Raw genomic sequence first — 22,182 nt, forward strand, 5'->3', positions numbered from 1 at the left:
TTTTCGCTAAATTCGCCCCAACGAAGTCACAGAGATACCCAACGCTTGAGAACGTCATGCGAGAGACTGATTTGGGTCTTCCTCAATTGATCCGCGACAGCAATATTCTCGACATTACGGGCACTTCTTTTTCTCACTCGCACGGGTACATTTTATTTTGTGCCTGTCGATTCAAATTTTTTCACTATACGTGTTTATATGACAATCGTATATTGTTGATATGACGATCGTAAATTGGATGTGGCGCTCTTAAATTTGAGGCCAGTGACTCCGAATTTCGGTCGTAAATTTTAAAAATTTCGACTCGTTGTTGGATCGTATATCTTTCCATGATGAAACCCGTTACTTTAGGACATCAATTACCACCGACACATTAACTTAATGCCCATATTATGTAAGACAACTGGTGAAATTTTATCAACCTTTCGTATTACGTATGGTCACTGATCTCTGTAAGCCTAAAATCATTAACAAGACTCATTATTTTGCGATTTTGAGCAACGCTGTTTAAAGTGATTGGTAACATTGCTCAATATTCAGGAGTAAGATTTGCTTTCGGCTACTAAACTCGTACTAGTAGCCATACATAATAGGAGTGTAAATTCCCTGACCGATCAATATCGTTAAAAACGCCCGAAAAAACACTACAATCGTCCGATAAGGTTTTAGTCAGTATTTTTTTGGATTCACATAGAATTATTTTCATAACTATATCGAACATAGTAAAACAATCAATAAACAGTATTGCTGAGATCAAAGTTTTTTTACGAACTTAAACAAAATTATTGAATAATCTTTCCTTTTAACATCTTAATTTGCAAGACTTGAGAGACCATTTGGTTTCGCGTTAATAGAGTATTCCTTATATTTCGCTACTGTTTGTGTTGTTATTTCTGTAGTTGATGCTATTTTATTTACGTTTTGTTTATACGGGCGCGCGCAATACTTTTGTTGATATTTATTTCAATTCGGCATAGAGAGCTGCTGCGTCGCTCTTGTCGCCGATGACCACTGGCTGCTGAGCAGGCCCAGCAGAAAGCTAGCGCAGCTGTTGACAAAAGCAAAGTGGCGCACCAGCACTGATTGACCGCCTGACTGCTCACGTAAGGCCTGTGTTGGCTGCCTAGCAGGTTCACTCTTGACTGACTGCCGAGCTGTTGGCCTCTGGTTGTTGTTGTGTGTTTGTTGTGCTTGGCTCTCGCCACGTTATTTGTAGTCAGCAGCATATAGTATTTCGCATATCCGTCTTCGTCTCTTGACTGTCGGATGGCTAACAGCCGCCAGCCGTGGCTTTCATAGCTCAGTGCGCTTCCTAACTTGAAGGTAACACACCGCCAAGCACGCGCAACGCGGCATCGCACGAACAACACCAACTTACGGAACGGAACGTACGATTTCGTCGATGTCAACGACGAGTGCTCGTATTTATTTACAAAGTTACACGTATCCACATATTTGCAGTATCTGATTGCCTTGTTATCGCATTGTCTCGTTGTCGCGCATTGTCTATTTGGTGTCGTGAACAAAAGCACAGTGCAACGCAGCGCTCGAACAAAAGACTAACCAAAAATGGCAAGAACCTAAGCGAGTTGTGCGCGAAGTGTCTGTCTGGCAGTGAAATATTCTTGAAATATAATATAATATAATATATGCACAGACGAGTTGCAAAAGTTTTGTGAGTTCTGTGAAGCTGTGCAGAGTGTTTGTCGTACGAAAAAAGTGTGACCCCATATCAAAGCAGCGCATAACTAAGCGCTAGTAAACGCATCAAAGCAACAGTTGCCGTCTGCTCGCCTTAGCCTCAATGATAACGTGTTGCTAATTACCTCAAATCTCATCAGCAGCGAACCACGACGACAACGACGACGACAGCGGCAGCGGTATTGAAACAAAAGCAACGCTAGCAGGCAAAAAAACAAAAGCCCGGCCAAGCCAAACCAAGCCAAGTCAGTCAGCCAGCCAGCCAACGAGCCCGCCACCCAACCAGCTGGCAGCATCAACCAGCGAGCGTGTTAACTTAATTATTTAACATTAGCTCAAAGCAAATTAGCGCAGCATCAGCGTTGCAGTCTTGTTGGCTGCGGCCATAGCGGAGGCAGCAGCAGCAGCCAGTCACAGGCATTTCGCGTCAACGTCGTGCCAATGCAACTTCACCATTTTCACAAATGGGCCACTCAACCTAAATTTTAACCAGACTTTGTTTACAGACATACTCACATACATATACACACGCGTACTCAGGCTTACGAATTGGCTAAATTAGTTTTTGTTGCGTTTGGTGCTGTGACTTTGCCTAAGGCTTTCCAAAATTTTCGGTGCTTGTCAGCTTCCTGATATTTGTTGTTTGTGACTGTGCTTATAAACGTCTTTCACACACACGCACATCTCTATAAGAGCACTAATTACATCTTAGTGGCGGCAATCATTTATGGTTTATTACATCGCTGTTGCCGCAAACCGTTTGTTATGCAATGCCGCACTTCGATGAGTCGTTCGTCAGCGATTGTTCATATGCCGAGAGCCAACATGTTATCTCGTATTCATTGGATCGTGGCATGAAACTCTACCAGAGGCGCAAATTGAAATCGCCAAAATTTTTCTATACGCCCTATCGACCGCGTGTGGTCGTGAAGAATGTCATTCAGTGTAAGTAGAAGTTGGGGTGTTCTGTTTATGGTTAGCTTCTATTTACTGGTGTCTGTGCGGTTTAAATGTTTTGGAATGTGTCAAATACTTCGGCTTTCCGGGTGCACATATATAGCAGTAATTATGGTTGTTTAGCCGGTTTCACTTTTAAATATTATCCAGAATTTTTTTTATATTCACCTTGTACAGTGTATATTAAGTTTGCCACGTAGCTTATAACACCCACAAGGAAACGTCAAAGACCCTATAAATGACCTGCGTGACGAGCTGAGTCGATTTTTATATACATTACTAGGCCCTCAATGTATGATATATCGATGACATTTTATTTACTTCCCTTTCTCCCCAAGAAGCTGCTGATTTATCGGACCACTATAGCATATAGTTGCCATACAAACTGAACGATCGAAATTAAGTTCTTGTAAGGAGCCTTTTGTATTTGTGTAGGGACCTGGCTACACTTGGAATCTCCAACTGCGAAAAGGAAGAACGTTTGGGGCGCTGTTGTAAACTCGGCTATAACCGCGAAGGCGTGGTCTACGCCAATAAAGAAGAAGGAGAAGATTATAGCTTCAGCGCAGCCGAAGTTAACGTTTTTTTTTTGTTTATTTGATAAATTATCTTCAAAAAATTTAGATTATTTTCCAAGATAAGGCGATGTTCTCCAAACAAGTTGTTCAGATCGCACCATCATCTGCGGTTTCGAAATCTTACTTACCGCATCAGTCAATGAATACTATTGTCCGAGTATTGCGAGACCTATTATTACTTATGAACTTCACAGCAGGGTCTTTTAAACTATCGGTATCCAAGACAAAAACTCTCTCATATGGCGTATACAGTGTTCTATATACAGGCTCTCCCTATCTAAAGCGTGATCCATTTCAAGGTTCTCTACTTTTTTAAAGTAAAAACACAGAGAGTTAAAATTTAATGGGTATGTTTATTATCATTCTGTGGCATTTATTTTTTGAAGATTATCTCTTTCAAATGTTGGCCGTATATAGTTCTCAGATGGTCCATCCATTGAGTCCATTTTTCGTTGAATCTTTCGAGCATTACGACTGATAACTGGCGTGTATCACGCGAATGATGTTTTGCTCCAAGTCTTGAATCGAAGCGGGATTATCCGCATAGACTATAGACTTTACATATCCCTACAGAAAAAAGTCTTAATGGTGTAATGTCACACGGTCTTGGTGGCCAATGGCCCGTCCCAGAACGTGAAATTATCTGCTCACCGAAGTGTTTTCCCCAATAAATCCATTGACTGATGCGATGTGTGGGAAGTGGTGCCGTCTTGTTGAAATCGAATTTTATCGAGATCCCGAGCTTTAATTTCAGGCATCAAATAGTCGGGTATCACGGCGCGACAGCGGTCGCCATTAACGATTACGTTTTTGAAGAAATATGAACCGATGATTTCACCGACCCACAATCCATACCAAATCATTTTTTTCTCGATGGAATGGCCGGTCTTAACTCTCTTCAGGTTGGTCTTCATCCCGTAAGCGGCAATTTTGCTTTTTTACATACCCATTGGGCCTCATCGCTGAATAAAATTTGACTTGAAGACGTCGCACCTTCTTGGAACTTTTCAAGAGTCCATAGAGCAAGGCGGTGTCAGATCTCGACGTAAAATACACAAAGTCATTCCATATGTCAGTCCAAGTTGCTGTTAACGGCGCCGAATCGACTCTCCACAGTCTTCATGTACACTCTCAGTTACGGCTTCTGCGGGCTGGACTTAGCCTATTCGGTCGAGTATTATCCAATAGTGAATGCTGGGTGATGGCGCTGCAAATAGTACGTTCAATAGGTCGATTATGTTGACCATGAGTTGAACGAAGCGTGCGAAATATATTCTTTACAGAACGTGAGTTTTCGTAATAAAGTTGAACGATTTGTAAATGTTGGTCAGGCGTAAGTCTTTCTATGATGAAATGCCAAACAATACTGAACAAAAATAACATGACAGCTTGACACGACTAGCGGGTGATCTGTCAAAAACATCAATCCTTTACTAATGCTACTTCCTTCATAAATAGTTCTGCCATAAAGTTAGGTTAGGTGAACTTGTCAAATTTGACTGCTTATAAATTAAGACTACATATGGTAGCTCAATTGGTTTGACGCAGGTCACTTGGCTTGCAAATCTTCTAACAAATAACATACCTGTAATCGTTAACCGTAACCGACCTTCTCCATAAAATTAATCTTTATCTTTACAATTTTCTCTTTACAGACAGTGCCATCAGTTCTCCATCCACACCCAACTCCTCGCTTTCCTCACAATCAAATCTTGTTTGTGCAGGTGGTGGTACGCCATCGCCGAACACACCATCCCCCGCCACACCCACTTCACAACAATCCGCCAACACACCGCTGAGCGGCAACAGTGCGATATATCAAGTACCAGGCGCCGGTTACGGTGTCTCAACGTCCGGTCATAAGAACAGTCTAAAGGGTACGAAATTGGCGCGCAGAGCGCGGTCTTTCAAGGACGATCTAATAGAGAAAATATCCATGATTCGCACACCAAACAATACGCTGGGAAGGTAAGGGTCGAACGCATGTTTTTAAATTCCATTTTATTTGAGTAACGTTAACATTTGTATTTTTTATCTGACAGATCCCATTCCCCGCACAGTCCACGTAGTAAGTCCATGAAACCGCCAACGACCGCCGAAGAGTTAGCCGCAGCTGAGAGTCCACTGCAGACGCATGTCAAGGATATTTCGAATGCGCTGAAACATTTTCGCGATGTGATAATCAGATCAAAACTGGAAGTGCTGCCGGGCAATGCAACTGTTATACTCGAGACAATCGCCAGCATGTACACCGTTATACAGTCGTATGCGTTGGATAAGCACAGCAATGTACTTCTGTCGGCGACACAACAAGTATATCAGTCACTGGGTAAATTAGTGAAGCTTTGCGACGAGGTAATGCTTATCTATGCCGCGCGCCGGATCGACGACGAAGGTGTCGAAGATAATCTGCAAGACGAGCATCAACAACTGAAAGCGCTGCTCAGCGAAGATAATGTAAAGGAGATTGTTGATTTACTTGGTGAAGCGGTGCGGGTAAGTGCGCCTAAAGAACCTGCTGTGCATTTCCATACAGATTTACAAATTGAATATATTTGAGTGTGTGTGTGTGTGGACATGAGCAAAAGCTTGATCAGTGGCGATCACGTTGTTCATCGCTCAGCTGTGCGGCGCGCAAAAATGTCGTTGCAAACTAAACAAAGCAAAAATCACAAAATTAAAAAAACAACAACAATATAAAGAAAACAAACATATAATGAATCAGCGCCCTGCGGCTGACAATACATTTCTGCCACCGACTGCGTTTGCTTACGCCGCGAACGCTGCCGCTGTCTGATTCAGCGTTAAAAATAGCGCGCAAGCGAGCGAATTAGCGTGAAAGCAAGCAAGGCGTGATGTATTTAAAAAGTATAAACTCAAGAAGAAAAAAAAGTTCTTTATAAAAATATTAATGTAAAGGTTCAGGGTCATGTAGAGATGAGTTCAAATTACCGTGTGAATGTGTTGGTTGCTTATCTGTTTAGCTCAATTGACACTAATTAATTGTAAAGTCGCTTTGTTTATACATTTTACATCATATGCTCATTTTTCTTCCACTTGTTCTACAGAATTTGGCGACGCTTGCGCATCAGAAGCTGAAGGAGCGTGAGGAGAACGCTTTGAAGTATGCACCAGACAATGCCGTCGCAGCTGCATTGGCTAACAATGGCGCAGCCGTATCGCTCAATCATCTAATGCATCTGCCGGAAGTGGCTGGCCAACGTACATCGCTGCCTGACATAACGCTAACACCGAAGTAGGTCCAACATATGCTTTAGTATAACCTATATTTATAGTGTTTAGCTTACTTTGCACTTTTAATGGCTTGTCATATTTTTGAGACTTAAGTTTGAGAGTTTCTGGTACACCCGTATTGGAAATTGGAATGCGAAATCTACTATTTTTTTATAAAACTATTTTCTTTTATTGCCAAAGTCCACCAATAACTGACGAATTTATTGTAAATTTCGAATGCAATTTCTCAAGGTGACGCCTATTGGAGATTTCAAGCGTAGCCAGGTCCTTCTCCACCTGATCTTTCCAACGGAGTGGAGATATTCCTTTTCCTCTACTTCCCTCGGCGAGTACTGCGTCGAATACTTCAGAGCTGGAGTGTTTTTGTCCATTCGGACGACATGACCTAACCAGCATAGCCGCTGTCTTTTAATTCGCTGAACTGTGTCAATGTCGTCGTATATCATACATGCTCATCCGTGGCTGTTTAAATTTTTTCATTGCGGGTGTTATTTAAGTGTCGGGTCCCAAACTCTACGCACAACCCTGTAGAGGGGATATTTCGCCTTCTCACCTTAGCTTCAAACGGATGTTCTTAGGCTACCCAGAGGATACTTGGTCTAGGACCAAGCTTGTGAGCTGCTTGAGCCATGTGTAAAAGAATCATTTCTGGCCACTCCTAAGTTAATGGCGATCAGAGAACTTTCCTCACTAGCGTGAACTTTTACACATGATTCCATCCTCCTTTTCTCCTGGATAATACTTGTAAAATCTTTCGGAAGTTCCTTTTTATATCTTGAACAGTTGCTAAGAAGTTGTTAAACCCAAGAGGAAATGTTGGACATCTTAAGTGGCGTCTGTCTGTCCCTAAGTTTTTGAGAAATCGATCTGAAATTTTGCACGCGTTCTTTTCTCCCCAAGAAACAGCTCGCGAATACCGAAATACTATAGAATATAGCTGCCATATAAACTGAGCGATCGAAGTCAAGTTCATATGAAAAACTTTTTCTTTTGACCAGATTTTATAGTACAGAAAAACGCTACCTCTCCCGAACAAATTGTTCAGATCGTACCCCAATAACCTGACCGATCAAAATCAGGATAAAGATAATTTTATGCAAAGACTCATTTTTGAGCTTGACAAGGGTATCATAAAAGATGACCAGAAATATCATAAAATTTTTACTGAGTTCTAGGGATAGATTATAACAGATTTAGTCTACTCCGTTCCAACAAACATCGGATTTACCAAATCCGTCCAAGTCAGTCACAACTTAGAAGCAATTCTCAAAATTATTTGGAGTATGTTTTTTTGCAGCTACCTTCAAAAACAAATATTTACACAGAAAGATATATTATATTCCTAGTTGCTATAAGCCCCAAACTCTTCGTCATTCTTTACACCTCATTTAATTTCTCCTTTATATTCCATCATATAAAATCCGGCTACTAATATACATTATTAATAAAAATACTGAATGTTGCAGGGAACGTGATATTTTAGAGAAGACCAACTCGAATCCCATACGCGCTTCACACAGTACCGAGAGCATTTTGCGCGACACGAGCCCTCCACCTAAACCACCGCTACCGAACAGGTGCGAAACTAAACCGAATCAACAAATAACTTAACTGTAAATATAAATATGTGATATCTCAATATTTTTCTAGGCCACCACCGCTGCCACCGAAGCGCCGCAATCAACAGCAACAACCGAGTTTAAACAATAAGAGCATTAACTCGGATTTCGACTGGAGTTCGGACATTTCACTGGGCAACTATGGCGCTGATTAGTAAGTGAACATTTTTGTAAAAATCACTAGAAACAGCTCGTTAATTATTCATTTTCCCTTAAGTATCAGCAATCTGTCGGTGGACTCACACTCGCCGGATGAAAATTCTAGTCAATGTTCACTCGATTCAGAGCTAAATCATTCACGCGAGGAGGGCAATGGCTACAATGACAGTCTGCTCGATAACGATGTTGATAAATTAAATATATTAAGTAAGTTTGATCAATATACATATAGTGTCTATGCAAAATACGAAACACAAACAAAACAGAAAACCGTTTACTAACCAAATAATTAATTGAAAACTATAAATATATAAACAAAACACAAATCTTATATGCAGAACCACTAGTAAGCGGTGGCAAGCGTGTTACGTTGAACAATAAAGTGGCATGCAACAAAGCAATTGGCAGTGGTAATGAATCCACCAACACTACCGTTGTCACACAGACACAAAACGTGGCGACGGAGAATACCAAACGGCGTGCTATCGTCACCAGTTCAGTGGCTAGCGATGGCGCGGATGAGTGTGATTTTATTTTGCAAAGTGGCAACGGTAATAATGGCGCTGGTGGCAGCGCTTTGGAGAAACTGGAAATGCGCAAAAATACTAACAATCGTCATTCCAATGAATCGGGTACTTAAAGCATATCAATTATACATATGTATGCCTTCATTGCATTACTGCGTATCATTCTAATATTTTGCGACTTTTTCTGTTGTCACTAAGTTTGCGACGTTGTTTTGTTTTGTTGTTGTTTTTTTTTTAATACACATACATATTCGTAAACAGCATGCCTCGTACCATTGAACATCGTTTTGTTGTTTGTTATTGTATTTTTTTGTTGTTATAGTTCAAATTTGTTTTTAATTGTTTAACTAATTTGAAATATTACTTATAAATTTTCGATTATGTATATTTAGTTATTATTTTAAATTAGAATTCTAACTGTTTGTATGTAGAATAAAATATATGCCCATAGCTACACATCTAAACACCAGCTTGACCCCATCAATTAAATTTTCCGCTGCATTTTTGCCCTTACAGGCTTCGTTTCTATGACATCGGTGCGCACATCGGCACAGAGTGTATCGAAACGTTCATCCGATTGTGGTTTTCAATCGTCCACCAAGTCCAGTTCGAACTCTGAAATTGCATTCGATGCCATTGAATCGTCAAGTAGTGGTGAATTTCACACGCAAGCGCAAGAGTTTCACCAGCACACAACCAGTTCGACCATGACGAGCGCCATGTCATCGACAATGATGGCCACATCGACTAGCATACTAAACAGTATGTCTACATTGTCGCATGAGGCACGTTCGATTAGCAATACCAGCAGTATCAGTCCCGATCACTATGAGAGCAGCGGTCTCCTGACCGAACGCTCAATGCATACCAGCAGTACTAGTCATGTCACACAATCGTCATTTTCATCGCTGGCAAAGGCTAGTAGTTTGGATACAGCTTCATCATCGGATGGCATGGGTTCGCACAATGATTTGGTGCCACCTGCTTTGCCGCCAAAAACTAGTCGAAACAAAGATGCGCGTATATTTTCGCAATATGATAATTTCGATGAAATCGACGATCATAATGGGTAAGTCGGGTGTATACAATGTAGAATACGAAACTTATGGTTAGGTACAAGAATGATAGTAGTAGATTACGAAAATTTCTTTCCAACAGTTGCTTATATTTTTGTAATCAGATTCATTTTACCAGCGACTAAAATGTTAAATTAAAAAAACAAAAAAAAAAAAACTTTGGATTTAAATTTCCAAACTAATTTTTAAAATTTTTCAATTCTTTTTAGCGAAAAACCCGAACTCCGCCCTCATCATCATACCCACTACACCAGTTACAGCCATCATAATCACTATCAACATCACGTGGCACCGTGGCATCAAACGAAACATCAAAGTCTACTCGACTCAAGACACTTGGTTAGCGGCTTTGTCAGCAGTTGCACGAGTATTGGCGATCTGGAGCAACCGCCACCGCTACCGGTGAAGAAAAAGCACAGTAAGTTCAATCACACGGCACACACAGTTAATTTATATTTTCGTATTTTTTCTCTTCTGTTTTCTTTTTTCTATTTTTTCACTGATTTATATTTACGTCACATATTGCGTTCGGTCTTACACACGTACATACTATGTATTTATTATTGTTTTTGTGTAATTTGTTTGTGTATTATTTGTGAAAATATACAACAACCATACGCACCTAAAAACACAAACATTCCCATATATACATACATATATGCGTTTATTTATATACATATATCTATTTAATTATGTATGTTTTCTGCGTACGCCCACACACGCCAACAAAACCACATTGTTTGTTGTCGTGGTAATCACCGTTTTCCTGGTGCCATTTGACGGCGTTGGTCCATTCACTTTCACCTTTGCACAATTTGCATACATGCATACATACCTACATACATGTACCGTTGATTTTTGTTTGTGTCTCATTAAACTTATTTAATTGCGTTAAAATTACTTGAACAAAATTTATTTACTTAAATCATTTACTTATCTCCTTTGTTTTTGAAATTAAAATTTTAATTTCAATGAACTTTTTCGAAAATAGTATTTATCATAAGTCGTTCGCATTCAAAATCAAACGCAATACACAAAATTACCAAACAACAACAATTCCAACAACTCAAGCGACAACTTGTACAAACCCAAATAGTACAACAACGCTTACAGAATCAACAAAACCGCCAACTACTTCCGCATTTTCCACTACACTTCCGTTACACAGTAGTAGTAGTTGTAGCAATTCTCAAACACAAATATGTCACAATATCAATAACTGTACTCCCATACACAGTAGTAATCCAAATGACTTGCTTTGTCGAAGCAAACAAATACACAAACAAACGCGTACCGAAATCGACCAAACAGAAATAGAAACAGAAAAAGCAACAGCTACAGCAACAACACCAACAACAATTACCAATAAACATTATTATGAGCATAATAATTATAATGTTAATAATAAATGTAATATTGTCTTGCGAAAAACACTAACCCAAATGAATTGTTCTAACGATTTAGTGTTTCAAAGTGTGGCCTTCTCGGGTAAGTTGGACTGCCTGCCTGCCTGCCTGTGTTTTACTCCACTCCACTCTCTTATTTTAGCGAACAAATTGTTGTTTTGCCTTTAGCGCAATTGGCAATTACATTTATATTTGTTTGCAAAATTGAATTTTTATTGTTATTGCTTTATGTGTTACATACATATATGTACATAATGTACTTAGTTACATGCATATACTTGTATGTATTTAATTAATGTTGAAGAGTTGAAATTTCAAGCCAAAGTTCTTTATTTGATTGAATGTGTGTTCTTCTCTCGTTGCTCATTCATTGATTGATTTCTACTAGAGAATGAATTTATGTTTTATGCGCTTCTGATTTGCTTTCTCACACTTCATCTCTGCTTTCCAATGCGATATAAGAGTGAAAAAATGAGTGCTCTTTTAGGAGATATGTGTCTATTTATAGCCTATTACGTTTGAATGTTTGACATTTCGAAATTAAATATCTTCTGGAGAGTAAAATGATGTTTTTTTAATTGAAATTTATCATTTCTTTTTCCAAAAGTGTGTTCTGAAATATTATCATTTTCAGTTATACGTATGTATGTATATTTCCATTTTTATAGCCTTACACGAACGAAATGAAAAATTCAATTTTAAAGTTTTACTTTCGATTGTTAATACTTCTTCTATAACTATTTTAAAAATTCTTTTGAATTATACAATTTTCGGTCTCTCCTCCCTTAAGAATTCCAGATTTAAAAATTTTTATATACAGCTTATACAATTTTTTTTTTTGAAAGTCGATTCTCAAGGTGAATTTCTTAAAATTGTAAGGGGTCCTCGAGTAAAAACTGTCTCTTTTCAACATACATTATTAAAAAAGAAATTCTGAAATCTGTTGAAAAAAATTTTTAAACTCGATCATTGCGATGCCATTTCGGGTGACCCGTCGGAAAAAAAAGCGCCCGCGTTTTGAAAAAAATACGTGTTTTAGTTAAAACCTTAACTTAGAATTTGGAGGAAGATAAAAAAACTGAAAATTGGCATTTTGGTAGACTTTTTTTTACAAAAAAATTTAAATTTCAGTGAAATTTTCGCGATTTTTGTTTCAAATCGTTGTTATCGAAAAAAAATCCTTCGCCGAGGTCTTTAAGAATTGTATATCAAATATCTGTGTAAAATTTCATGAAGATCGGTTTAATCGGTTCTCCAAAGATCTTGCCAACCGACTTCAAAAAGCCAGTTTCGAGAAAAACGCGTTTAAAGACGGCGCACTTAGCCTAGCTAGCCTCGAGCGCACAGGTTCTCAAGGCTGTATCTCCGAAACTGTTAGTCACATCAACATTTAGGACAATATTCTAGAGGTGCTATAGAATTTTATAAGACAATAAAAAAAATTGATGTTTTGAAACCCATCGACCCTTGTAACCCCTTTAATATAAATATTTGAAAACACTTTCTAGCATATAAAGATGCTTTTTGAGTCAGAAAAAAATATATCGGCAATTTTTTGAGAAAAAATTGAGAAGACTAGTTTAAAACTTTCTTTTTTTTTTATATAAAAAATCCTTTATTTCTAAAATATCTTATAGACGAACAAACACGGCTTTATTTTTAAATTCTTTATTCATCGATATAACAAAATACCGAGTGATTTTAAAAATATTGCAAGAAATTAAAACATGAGAAAAATTTAGACCGGGTTATTATTTTTTTTATCTCCTCTAATATTAGATCTAATTTTTGTGTCACTTTTTACAAACAAAATTGCTCTTAGTAATGATTTTTTCATAAATTTCCATTTTTGATAACCAAACATAACCTTAAAATGTATGTAAAAATTTCAAATTACCAAGGTTTTGGTTTTTTATGTTTTACAAAAAAAAATATTTTTCAAAATTTCGGGTTAATAGGTTAGTTGTGTTCCAAAAATATTAATTAAAATATTAATTTTTCACCTAATTTTGACTTAATATCGAAAAAATTGCAAAATTTCATTCAAAAATACTCACGTCTAAGTAGCTGCTCTTTAAAAAATTCAGTAGGCTTTTATTCTCTGAAATCCCTACTTTGGTGTGAAAAAATTGCATTGCTACATATATAATTACTTACATATATCTAAGAAAACTTAAAATTGTAAATTTTTTTCGAATTTTAAATTTGGGTTAAATTTTTATTATCCGTTTTTGACGTTATAAAAAAAGTCTATTTTGTTAATTGAAATGTATTTGAAAAAATCTTTATTTTTTATTTAAATTTCAAATAAAGATTACTTTCAAATACTTAGCTGCACCCTTTTAATTTTAAAAATAAATTTGTCTTTCGATATAAGTATGTATCTTCAAACTAGTTCCAACTTAAAGCTGCCTTTTTTGAAATCTCAAATTTGTTACTTCTCAATTGTGTTGATTATTTCGTTGCGCGAACTGCTTCTAATACATGTATGCCGTTGCGCATGCGTTTGAGTTTTTACACAATTTTTAAAGTTTTGTTTCAAATCCACAGTAGTCAGCGCTGATGGCTCAGCGAAGTGCACTTTACTCTCATATGTAAGCTTTGAAGTTTGTTTTTTCGATTCTTTTATAAATGTAACGCTTTAAAGCTCAGTTGCGGCTATTAAAATATTAAAAATCATTTTGCCATCTTCATTTGTAGCTGTGTTGCTCTGTCTCCCATCTGTCAAAATATATTCATAAAAGTCATTTGTTTCAAACAATGCTTGAATTCTCCAAAATGTGTTTACCGTTAACTGCCATTCACCGCTTTCGATTTCTTATAAATTATTTACCATTTACATATTAGTTGCATAAGTTATTTAATATTTAATTTTCAACAGTTTTCGCATACATGGAGCTGTGCCAGGGCCCCCATCGGCCCTTCGATCGTCATACGATGCATGTGCAGGATCTAACGGGGAACATTACGCACAGCCAGACAATGAAGTAAGTACAACAAATTTAAATTTTGGCATAAATATAAAAAACAATAAAATTTTTCCATTTTTTTGCAGCATTGTGCCACTACCAAAGGACTTATCGCCACCCTCGGAGCAGGAAACGCCGCCCGCACTCCCACCAAAGAACTACAAACAGCAGCGCAAGTCCAGCGCTACACCGCCCACCATTATTACAACGCCACCACCTAGTCCAAAGCCCACACATTTGAGTGCTAGTGCCGATGCGGAGAATGGGCGTCCAGCGCGCGTTATATCCGCCACACAGGGCAGTGAAATGATGTCCACCGTGTGTGAGGAGCTCGGCGATCTAACCGAAGAGGAACAAGCGTCACTCCGTCACTCGCACCAGCTGCCCAATGAGAATTGTCACGACAATCATGTAACAAGTAGGCATTCACCACTACGTCGCGCCGACACACATGAGGGTACGCCCGGCAGCAGATCGGAGAGCGCTGGTGAAGATCAATTATTGCAGAACAATAGCTTTACTGATGATAAGGTGGGTGAAATTTGCATAAATAAAATATTAATACTTATAACTCTTTTACATTTATTGTATAGTGTGGTGAGTTGCAAACGGTGCCACAGGATGAATTGCCAAAAATGCTGGAAGAAATTGACGTTACCAAGTATTTGGTGCTCAAACGAAAGGATGAAGATGGACCGGATATAAAGGGCGGCTATATTGATGCATTGATTGTGCATGCGAGCCGCGTGCAGAATGACAATGGTGAGTTAGTGTTAAAAATTATCAAAATACCTAAACAAGGTGGTCTCTAGTGGATTAACACTTAAGAGGTACACTACGAGTTTCCATAAGAGGGAATACCAAATGCTGTCATTTGGTGCAGTTGTTTCGAGGTCTCGTGAAAGCATGTTTACATGCAAATTATTACACATACATACATTTTGATGTTTACATAACCCCACTTTTTTTTATTTGCAGCATTCATTGATGCCTTCATCACGACGTTTCGCACCTTTATACAGCCGATCGATGTGATTGAAAAGCTAACCCATCGCTATACAATATTCTTCTGTTGCCAAAACGATCACAAACAACGCGTTGCCCGTGAGACATTCTCACTACTTATGAGAGTAGTCGATGGCTTAACGTAAGTAAAACAAATATTTTTTAACTACTTTTTCTAATTTAATTTTATATTTTAGGTCAATGGACCTGACAGATCAGCTCTTGGCTCTCATAGTCGAATTTAATTATCAGCTGGTATGTGCCGGCCAATTGTATTTAGCGAAAACGTTGCGCAGCATATTTGTAGAGAAGGTAAAGTCAACTCAACCATAAATCATAAATTTTTCCACTAATAATTGACGTAATTCGTAGGTGACGTTATTCCGGGAACAACGTTTGCCACCACCTAAAGCCGATATGCATATCACCGTCACCAATCAGCCCAGCCTACTCGATCTCAAATCGGTAGAGATTGCCGAACAAATGACACTACTCGATGCCGATCTATTTCAGAAGATCGAAATACCCGAAGTATTGCTCTTTGCCAAAGAACAGAGTGAAGAGCGTTCGCCCAATTTGAATAAGTTTACCGAACACTTTAATAATATGTCATTTTGGGCACGTTCGAAAATTCTCACATTAGGCGATGCCAAAGAACGTGAAAAACATGTTATTAAATTCATAAAAATTATGAAATATTTGCGAAAAATGAATAACTACAATTCGTATTTGGCTTTATTATCAGCGCTCGATTCGGCGCCCATACGGCGGTGAGTTATCGTTACTAGCTGCTACGTTACTATTATATTTTCGACTATTTTAATCGCTGCTTCTTTTTTTGCAATTAGACTGGAGTGGCCCAAGACTATAACGCAAGACATTAAGGAATATTGCCTGCTGATCGATTCTAGCTCCAGTTTTCGAGCATATCGCACTACTTTAGCTGCAACAAGTCCACCCTGTATTCCGTATATGTAAGTATAAAGCAATTAATATTGATTTAAACACTTTAAGGAATAGAGAAAAAAATTATATGGAAAATGCACTGATCAGTAGATAGTGGGGTAGAAAAATAATTGAGTATTTTTTTTTAATATTAATTTAAAATAATTTTTTTTTTTAATTTTTAATTCCATAGTTTCAAATACCACAATGAAAAAAAATAACATTTTAATCTACACAATTGCAAACAAGCTTTAAAACATTTTCTTTTTAATTTTTTTGTATAAGGGATAAAAAATTTATTTATTGATTTTTCAATATGGTCTTTGCGGTTAAAAATTTAAGCTTTTAATGGATCGTTCACTAAGTAATTTAATTTTTAGTGCAATTTAAACACAGGTTTGTTTTATTGTGTAAAACATGTTATGAAATTATATATTCTGCAATTTGATCCACTATTATCATCTTTCCGGCAAAATATTGATTCTTCGCTCATAAACATTGCAGACAAAAAACTGATCCAAATAGTTTTTGACGTTCAGAGGTAAGAATTCTCCCATACAAAAAATGAGATCAGAACAAGTATTAGTCCGAAGGTGCTATGTCTGGAGAATATGGTAGGTGTGGTAGCACATCCCATTCAAGCTGCAAAAGCTTTTGGCAAGCCATGCAAATTGTATTAGTAATTCTGACCTCTTCGGCTTGACTGCCTCACTCAATTTGTTCAGATGATCACAATATCCTTCAGAATTTTTTGAAGAAAAGCCAAAAGCTGAAATTAAACGATCCCCTTGAAATACTATACAACAGACAACATAACCTTTGTTTTGGAGACAAACGTCCTTCAAGGTAGTTTGGGCTAGCTAATCCTTTTTAGACCATGATCTCTTACGCTTTGAATTCCACTTTTCGTCGCTTCAAGCAAATTATAGTCATTCTTTAAGCACATGTGGATCTCTTATGTCAGGCTTCGAAATCCTACACATTCCATGTGCTTGCGAACAGTCGCTTTAAACAAATTTAATCCCTCAGCAATTTATCGACTTGTTATTCGACGTTTTGCATCGACCAAAGACTTTATTTTATCCACGTCGGCTTCAAAAGTCCTTCTAGGACGTGATGCATCCTCAACATCGAAATTTTGCAAATCAAAGGTTGGCGTTGTTGTTCGGTCAACACATATTCTCCGTCACATAACTTTCCCCTTGCTTGAACTCCATTTTTACCCTTTTGATAGTAAACTATGCCGAAAATGCTGTTTTCAATCTTCCATCTTCGATGGGTCTCCAAACAAACACTATTCCAAAAGATTTAAGATATTTTTTTTACAAACAAGCCTTACTATATCAACTATTCAAAGATATAACGGTAAAGCGGTTAAATGTGAAGTTAGCTGTGAAAAAATTCAACAAGCTCAGTTGTTGTGTTCAAACGAAATTACTTGGTGAGCGACCAAAGAATTAAACTATAAAAAAAAATTGTTTGAGAATAGTGTTGTTCAATTAAAACATTAATTTCGATATTTTTATTATTAAATTAAAAAATAAAATATTCATCTTTTAATCCTAGACACCTTGGATTCAAAATTAAATTCTCAATTCCGGAATTAAAAATCGAAAATCAAAGTCTTAATCCCAGAATTGGATTTTTAATCCATAAATTGTATTTTTCAAATAGAAAAATCCGCAAATCTGGATAGTAGTTTTATTATTTTTTATTAGTTATAATTTTATTTGTTTTTGAACGTAAATAATTAAATAATTTTTTTTTTTTATTTTTACCGAACAGTGGTCTAGTCCTGCAAGACTTAACATTCGTACATGTTGGCAATCCAGATTATTTAAAGGAAGGCGTCGTCAACTTCTCTAAACGTTGGCAGCAATATCACCTAATAGAGAATATGAAGCGCTTCAAAAAATGGTTTGTACACAGAAACAGACCTTTATAGTTTAAACTTTTTCTAAATTTTTTCCTCTACACAGTGAGTACAATTTCCGCCGCAATGAGCGCATTATACGTTTCTTCGATAACTTTGAATATGAACTGGGTGAGGAGGAGATGTGGCAAATATCGGAGAGCATAAAACCGCGGGGCCGACGTCCTGTACAAGCATAAAATGTTTGCGCAACGGAAACCGTACATTCACATATCCTGAAGGAATACTCAATTATCAGCAAAGAAATAAAGAAATTAAAAACAAAATGAAAAATGCACGCAATGTAATAGAATTACTAATATGCAAACTATATTCTTCAGTGCTGGCAGAAACATAGCATTATATGAGTGTAAAAGCAGCAAAGGAGAAAAATAAACATAAAACACAGCTATAAAATAGTAATATACATATATACCAATGCACAGTTATATTGGATGCACACTTGCTATCATCATACATACATATATAACTAAAAGCATAGTGATAATCACCGCAACGCGCACTCATTGAAAGCACATCTTATGCTGACATTAGCAAAAATTATAATGTTATGCAAACCAAACAAAATTGCACATAAGTTCAATTTTGAGAAGTAGTAAATTGCTTTAAATTAACAGAAGCTTATGAAAAATTTAGAAGCAAAACAAAAAAATCAACTCAAATGTTGTAGAGCAACCAAATACCAAACCAAACTTAACTTGCACCGACACAAACACAACGAAATTTTATTATATTATATAATTATATGTATTGCATGTTTTTGTACACCTTATTAGTTTTCAAATATGTGAAAGAATTTAACTGTCTCTCTTTAACAGTGATGAGCAGTCGATAGGAACGCCGTGTTTCATAAAACAAGCAATCAAGTAATTTGTTTTTATATATTCATGTAAAGTAACAATAAATCAACGATAAATTCATAAACCGTCAATATGTATGTGAAGAGTTGTCGAAACGAGCGCTTAGCGTAAACAAAAACGAATGAACTTTAAAAGTAACAAAAAATGTTTTTAATTCTTATGCAACTTGAATCTTTTGAATAATAATTTTTATCATTAGAAAGCAGTGTTAGTGTGCTAGTAATGTGTTTGTTTGCTAGCAGCCTGTTTTCGCACAATTATCTCAACAAAATGGGTTTGCATATGCTTTTAAATGGTACTCTATAATGAGTTGTTTACATTTCAAAAAATATAAAAATATTGCAGTTTGCATTAAGCGCATTTATAAATATAAATCGTCTGGTTTTTATCAACTAAACATTTGTAAAGTATAATGTGAAAGCAGTGTATTATAAATCCCGTTAAAATTTCTAGAAAAAATATTATTTTTGAGAAACATTTATAAATCCCATTTCAATTTCTATAATATTAATTATTTATCAAAAAAAGTCTTTTTTACTGCTTGCTGTTTCTGTTAATGATTTATTATATAAAACCGTTTCAAAATTGTAATTTTCCTTACTACGTAGAAATGTGTAAACAATCATTTTATACACTGAATATATTGAAAAAGTAATTTTATGGTAATCAACTATTGTATACTTTGTAAATAATTACCTTACTTGCATAAATATCTTATACATACTAGCAATATGTATTAATAAGATTAAGTTAGTGCAGGCAGTGTTGTAAATATAAATTGTTACTACTTTCTTTAACTAAAGAATTGAAAAAAAACTATGAAAGTTTAAACATTTTTCAATTCTTATTTAGAATCTTTGGCGCACGAATACAAATTATTTTTATAACCTTAAAATTAAAGTCAACCATACTCTTGGGCAAAATATTAAAGTGATAGCATATTTTTAAATGAAAAATTAAAATATTCAAATAACTGTTGGATTTATAATAGAGTATACTAGTTATCCAGTTTTTAATAATTCACAAATACTATTTCTTCATTTTTCTAATCAAAAATTGATTTCACAAAATACTAAGCTGAAATTTGACTATTAGGCTGTTCACCATAAGGTGGTTATCGGGTTATGTGGTTATTAATATAAAAATAACATCCGTGAGCACGCTATGCATGGTTATTTGCTTATTTTTACACAAACAGCTGTTCATTGTTTACAATTTTAGTTCAATGAAATTTCTACTTATAAGATGTCTAAACAAAGTTTAAAAAGCAAAATAATCGAATTTAAAATTAAAATTAATTAATTTAAAATTTTGTTTGTGCGCCATAGAATTTAAAATAGTCCAAAAATTATCTGCATCCACAAGCACTGCTAAAACTATGCTACACACTAAACTAAATGAATATAAAGACTGTCTTAGGGTATAAAATAAATAATTGCACTGCAACGTACTGGGCGAGAATCCGTTATGCTTTGCTGTGGTTAAAAGAAAATATGGTGCAGCGTATGATGTAAACACTGCTAACTTATATTACAAAGTTGGTATTGGTATTCTACATTTGTTTATGAAATGAGTAGTAGAAAAGCTGAAGAGTTTGCTTTTTATAGAAAGCAAAAAGTACATTTATACACATATATAGAACAACAAAAATAAATTGAAAAACACTGATAAAATGCATTTGTATAATTTTTAGGTTATATCTATACGATGCAATAGAAGTGCTGCTATCGTTTGTAAAAATACAACACTTTAAATTATGTAAAATGATAACAATATTTAGTTGCAATATATATTTTGTATAATAATTTCACACAAAACTATTTATAAATAAGGTATATCTAAATAAGCAAAACATCTACTGTATAAATATAGGTATGCATGTAACAAATGAATAATATATGGTATTGCAAATCGGAACTTTTTTTGTTTCAAACGTGCTATGGTAGCCACAATCTTTTTTCATGCATTTATTTCTTCATTCATTTTCATATACTTTTTCTTATACTATCTCTCTGTACTAATTCTTGTAAAAATGCTTATGTGCCTAATATAGTATATAAAAAATCTTATATATGTACTTTTAATTCTACACAACTAATTATAAATTTTCTTCTCTATTTTTTATTGTTAATTAAAAACAAAAAAATATTTATTTTCTATTTTATCCTTTTTTTCAAATGAGCTTATGAGAAATTGTCATGTGAAATATCTCTTTCATTCGGTATGTTTAATTGTAGTGCAATTTCTATTAACATTTAAGCTAAAAAAATCATATAATAAAAGGTATATGTATATGTAAATGTCAAAGAATAGCATATGTATTAGCAACTACTCATGAAACATACAAATAATGTATCATGTATAACATTGCAGTGATCCACATTAATGTTTGTAATTATAAATTAAGTATGAATTAATTTTATCTTAATAATATTAAAAAAGTAAAACTGAAAATAACTATAAAAAACTATTTATGAAATTACTTTACAAAATAAATGTATGTACACATATTTTCCTTCGAAAGCGTTGTTTTACTACAATTTATTTTTTCAAAAAAATATTAAATTGTTAACTTCGACTGCACAAAAGTTATATTAATAATAACAGGAGCATTTCTTATAGCGTAAAAGAGTATGAAGAATGATCTTTATGTGAAGTGTGACGTATGCAATAGTGTTCCTATATAACATGTTTGGACAAAATCCATGTCAAAATTTGTGAAGATATCTCGACAAGTATACAAGTTTTCCACGCAAGAACGTACAAATTTCTAAGGCAGTTACATGCAGTAGTGTTCGGTTATCGGTGGTTCCGAAATATTAATTGCTTCTTGAGGTGGAAAGAACGTAAGCAACATTTGAGATCGATATCTGAAAAACGGAAGGACAGATGGACATGAATAAATGGACTCAGCTCGTTACGCTGACTGTTTATATTTACATTTTAAAGGGTCTCCGATGTTTTCTTATGTAAGTTACAATCTTCCTGGCAAACTTAATATAACCTTTTCATAGTTTAAAAAAAGACGTTATAAAAAATTACTAAGCTGGTGAGTAAGTTATACAAAAATCATTAAATAGGCTTATTAACATTTATCAGGCATAATCAAATAGTTTGAAACAAGTTCCCATAACAGTAACCGGAAAGGATCTGTGTTTCATCTCAGGCTTAGATGATTTTCACCAAGGTAGC

The 22,182-nt window shown here is 35.7% G+C and overlaps 1 protein-coding gene across 4 annotated transcripts; it reads left to right on the forward strand.

Annotated features, from left to right (window-relative positions):
- Nucleotides 1–928: 928 nt before the first annotated feature.
- Nucleotides 929–21,513, forward strand: LOC105228856 (guanine nucleotide-releasing factor 2). 4 transcript variants are annotated; one of them, XM_029551345.2, is made up of 20 exons: nt 929–2,646; nt 4,892–5,204; nt 5,279–5,732; nt 6,305–6,492; nt 7,958–8,068; nt 8,142–8,264; nt 8,328–8,476; nt 8,608–8,901; nt 9,313–9,865; nt 10,082–10,290; nt 11,337–11,360; nt 14,160–14,265; nt 14,334–14,778; nt 14,841–15,009; nt 15,226–15,394; nt 15,450–15,564; nt 15,625–16,022; nt 16,101–16,226; nt 17,983–18,114; nt 18,177–21,513. In XM_029551345.2, the coding sequence occupies exons 1-20, from the start codon at nt 2,472–2,474 to the stop codon at nt 18,307–18,309; spliced, it is 4,386 nt and encodes a 1,461-aa protein (XP_029407205.2). In that variant the 5' UTR covers nt 929–2,471; the 3' UTR covers nt 18,310–21,513. The 4 variants fall into 4 exon arrangements, with proteins under 4 accessions (XP_029407205.2, XP_029407210.2, XP_049310999.1 ...); XM_029551350.2 differs by lacking the exon at nt 8,608–8,901; XM_019991226.3 differs by lacking the exon at nt 11,337–11,360 and having other exon boundaries at nt 931–2,646.
- The last annotated feature ends 669 nt before the right edge of the window (nt 21,514–22,182 follow it).

The sequence above is a fragment of the Bactrocera dorsalis genome, chromosome 4, assembly GCF_023373825.1.
Source record: "Bactrocera dorsalis isolate Fly_Bdor chromosome 4, ASM2337382v1, whole genome shotgun sequence".
In the NCBI taxonomy this organism is placed as follows: Eukaryota; Metazoa; Arthropoda; class Insecta; order Diptera; family Tephritidae; genus Bactrocera; species Bactrocera dorsalis.

Bases quoted from the DNA above. Each gene is read 5' to 3' on its own strand.
- LOC105228856 (XM_029551345.2), top strand. From the start codon at position 2,472: ATGCCGCACTTCGATGAGTCGTTCGTCAGCGATTGTTCATATGCCGAG. The intron at 14,266-14,333 runs GTAAGTACAACA...ATTTTTTTGCAG, and splicing joins ACGCACAGCCAGACAATGAA to CATTGTGCCACTACCAAAGG. The intron at 15,565-15,624 runs GTAAAGTCAACT...CGTAATTCGTAG, and splicing joins GCAGCATATTTGTAGAGAAG to GTGACGTTATTCCGGGAACA.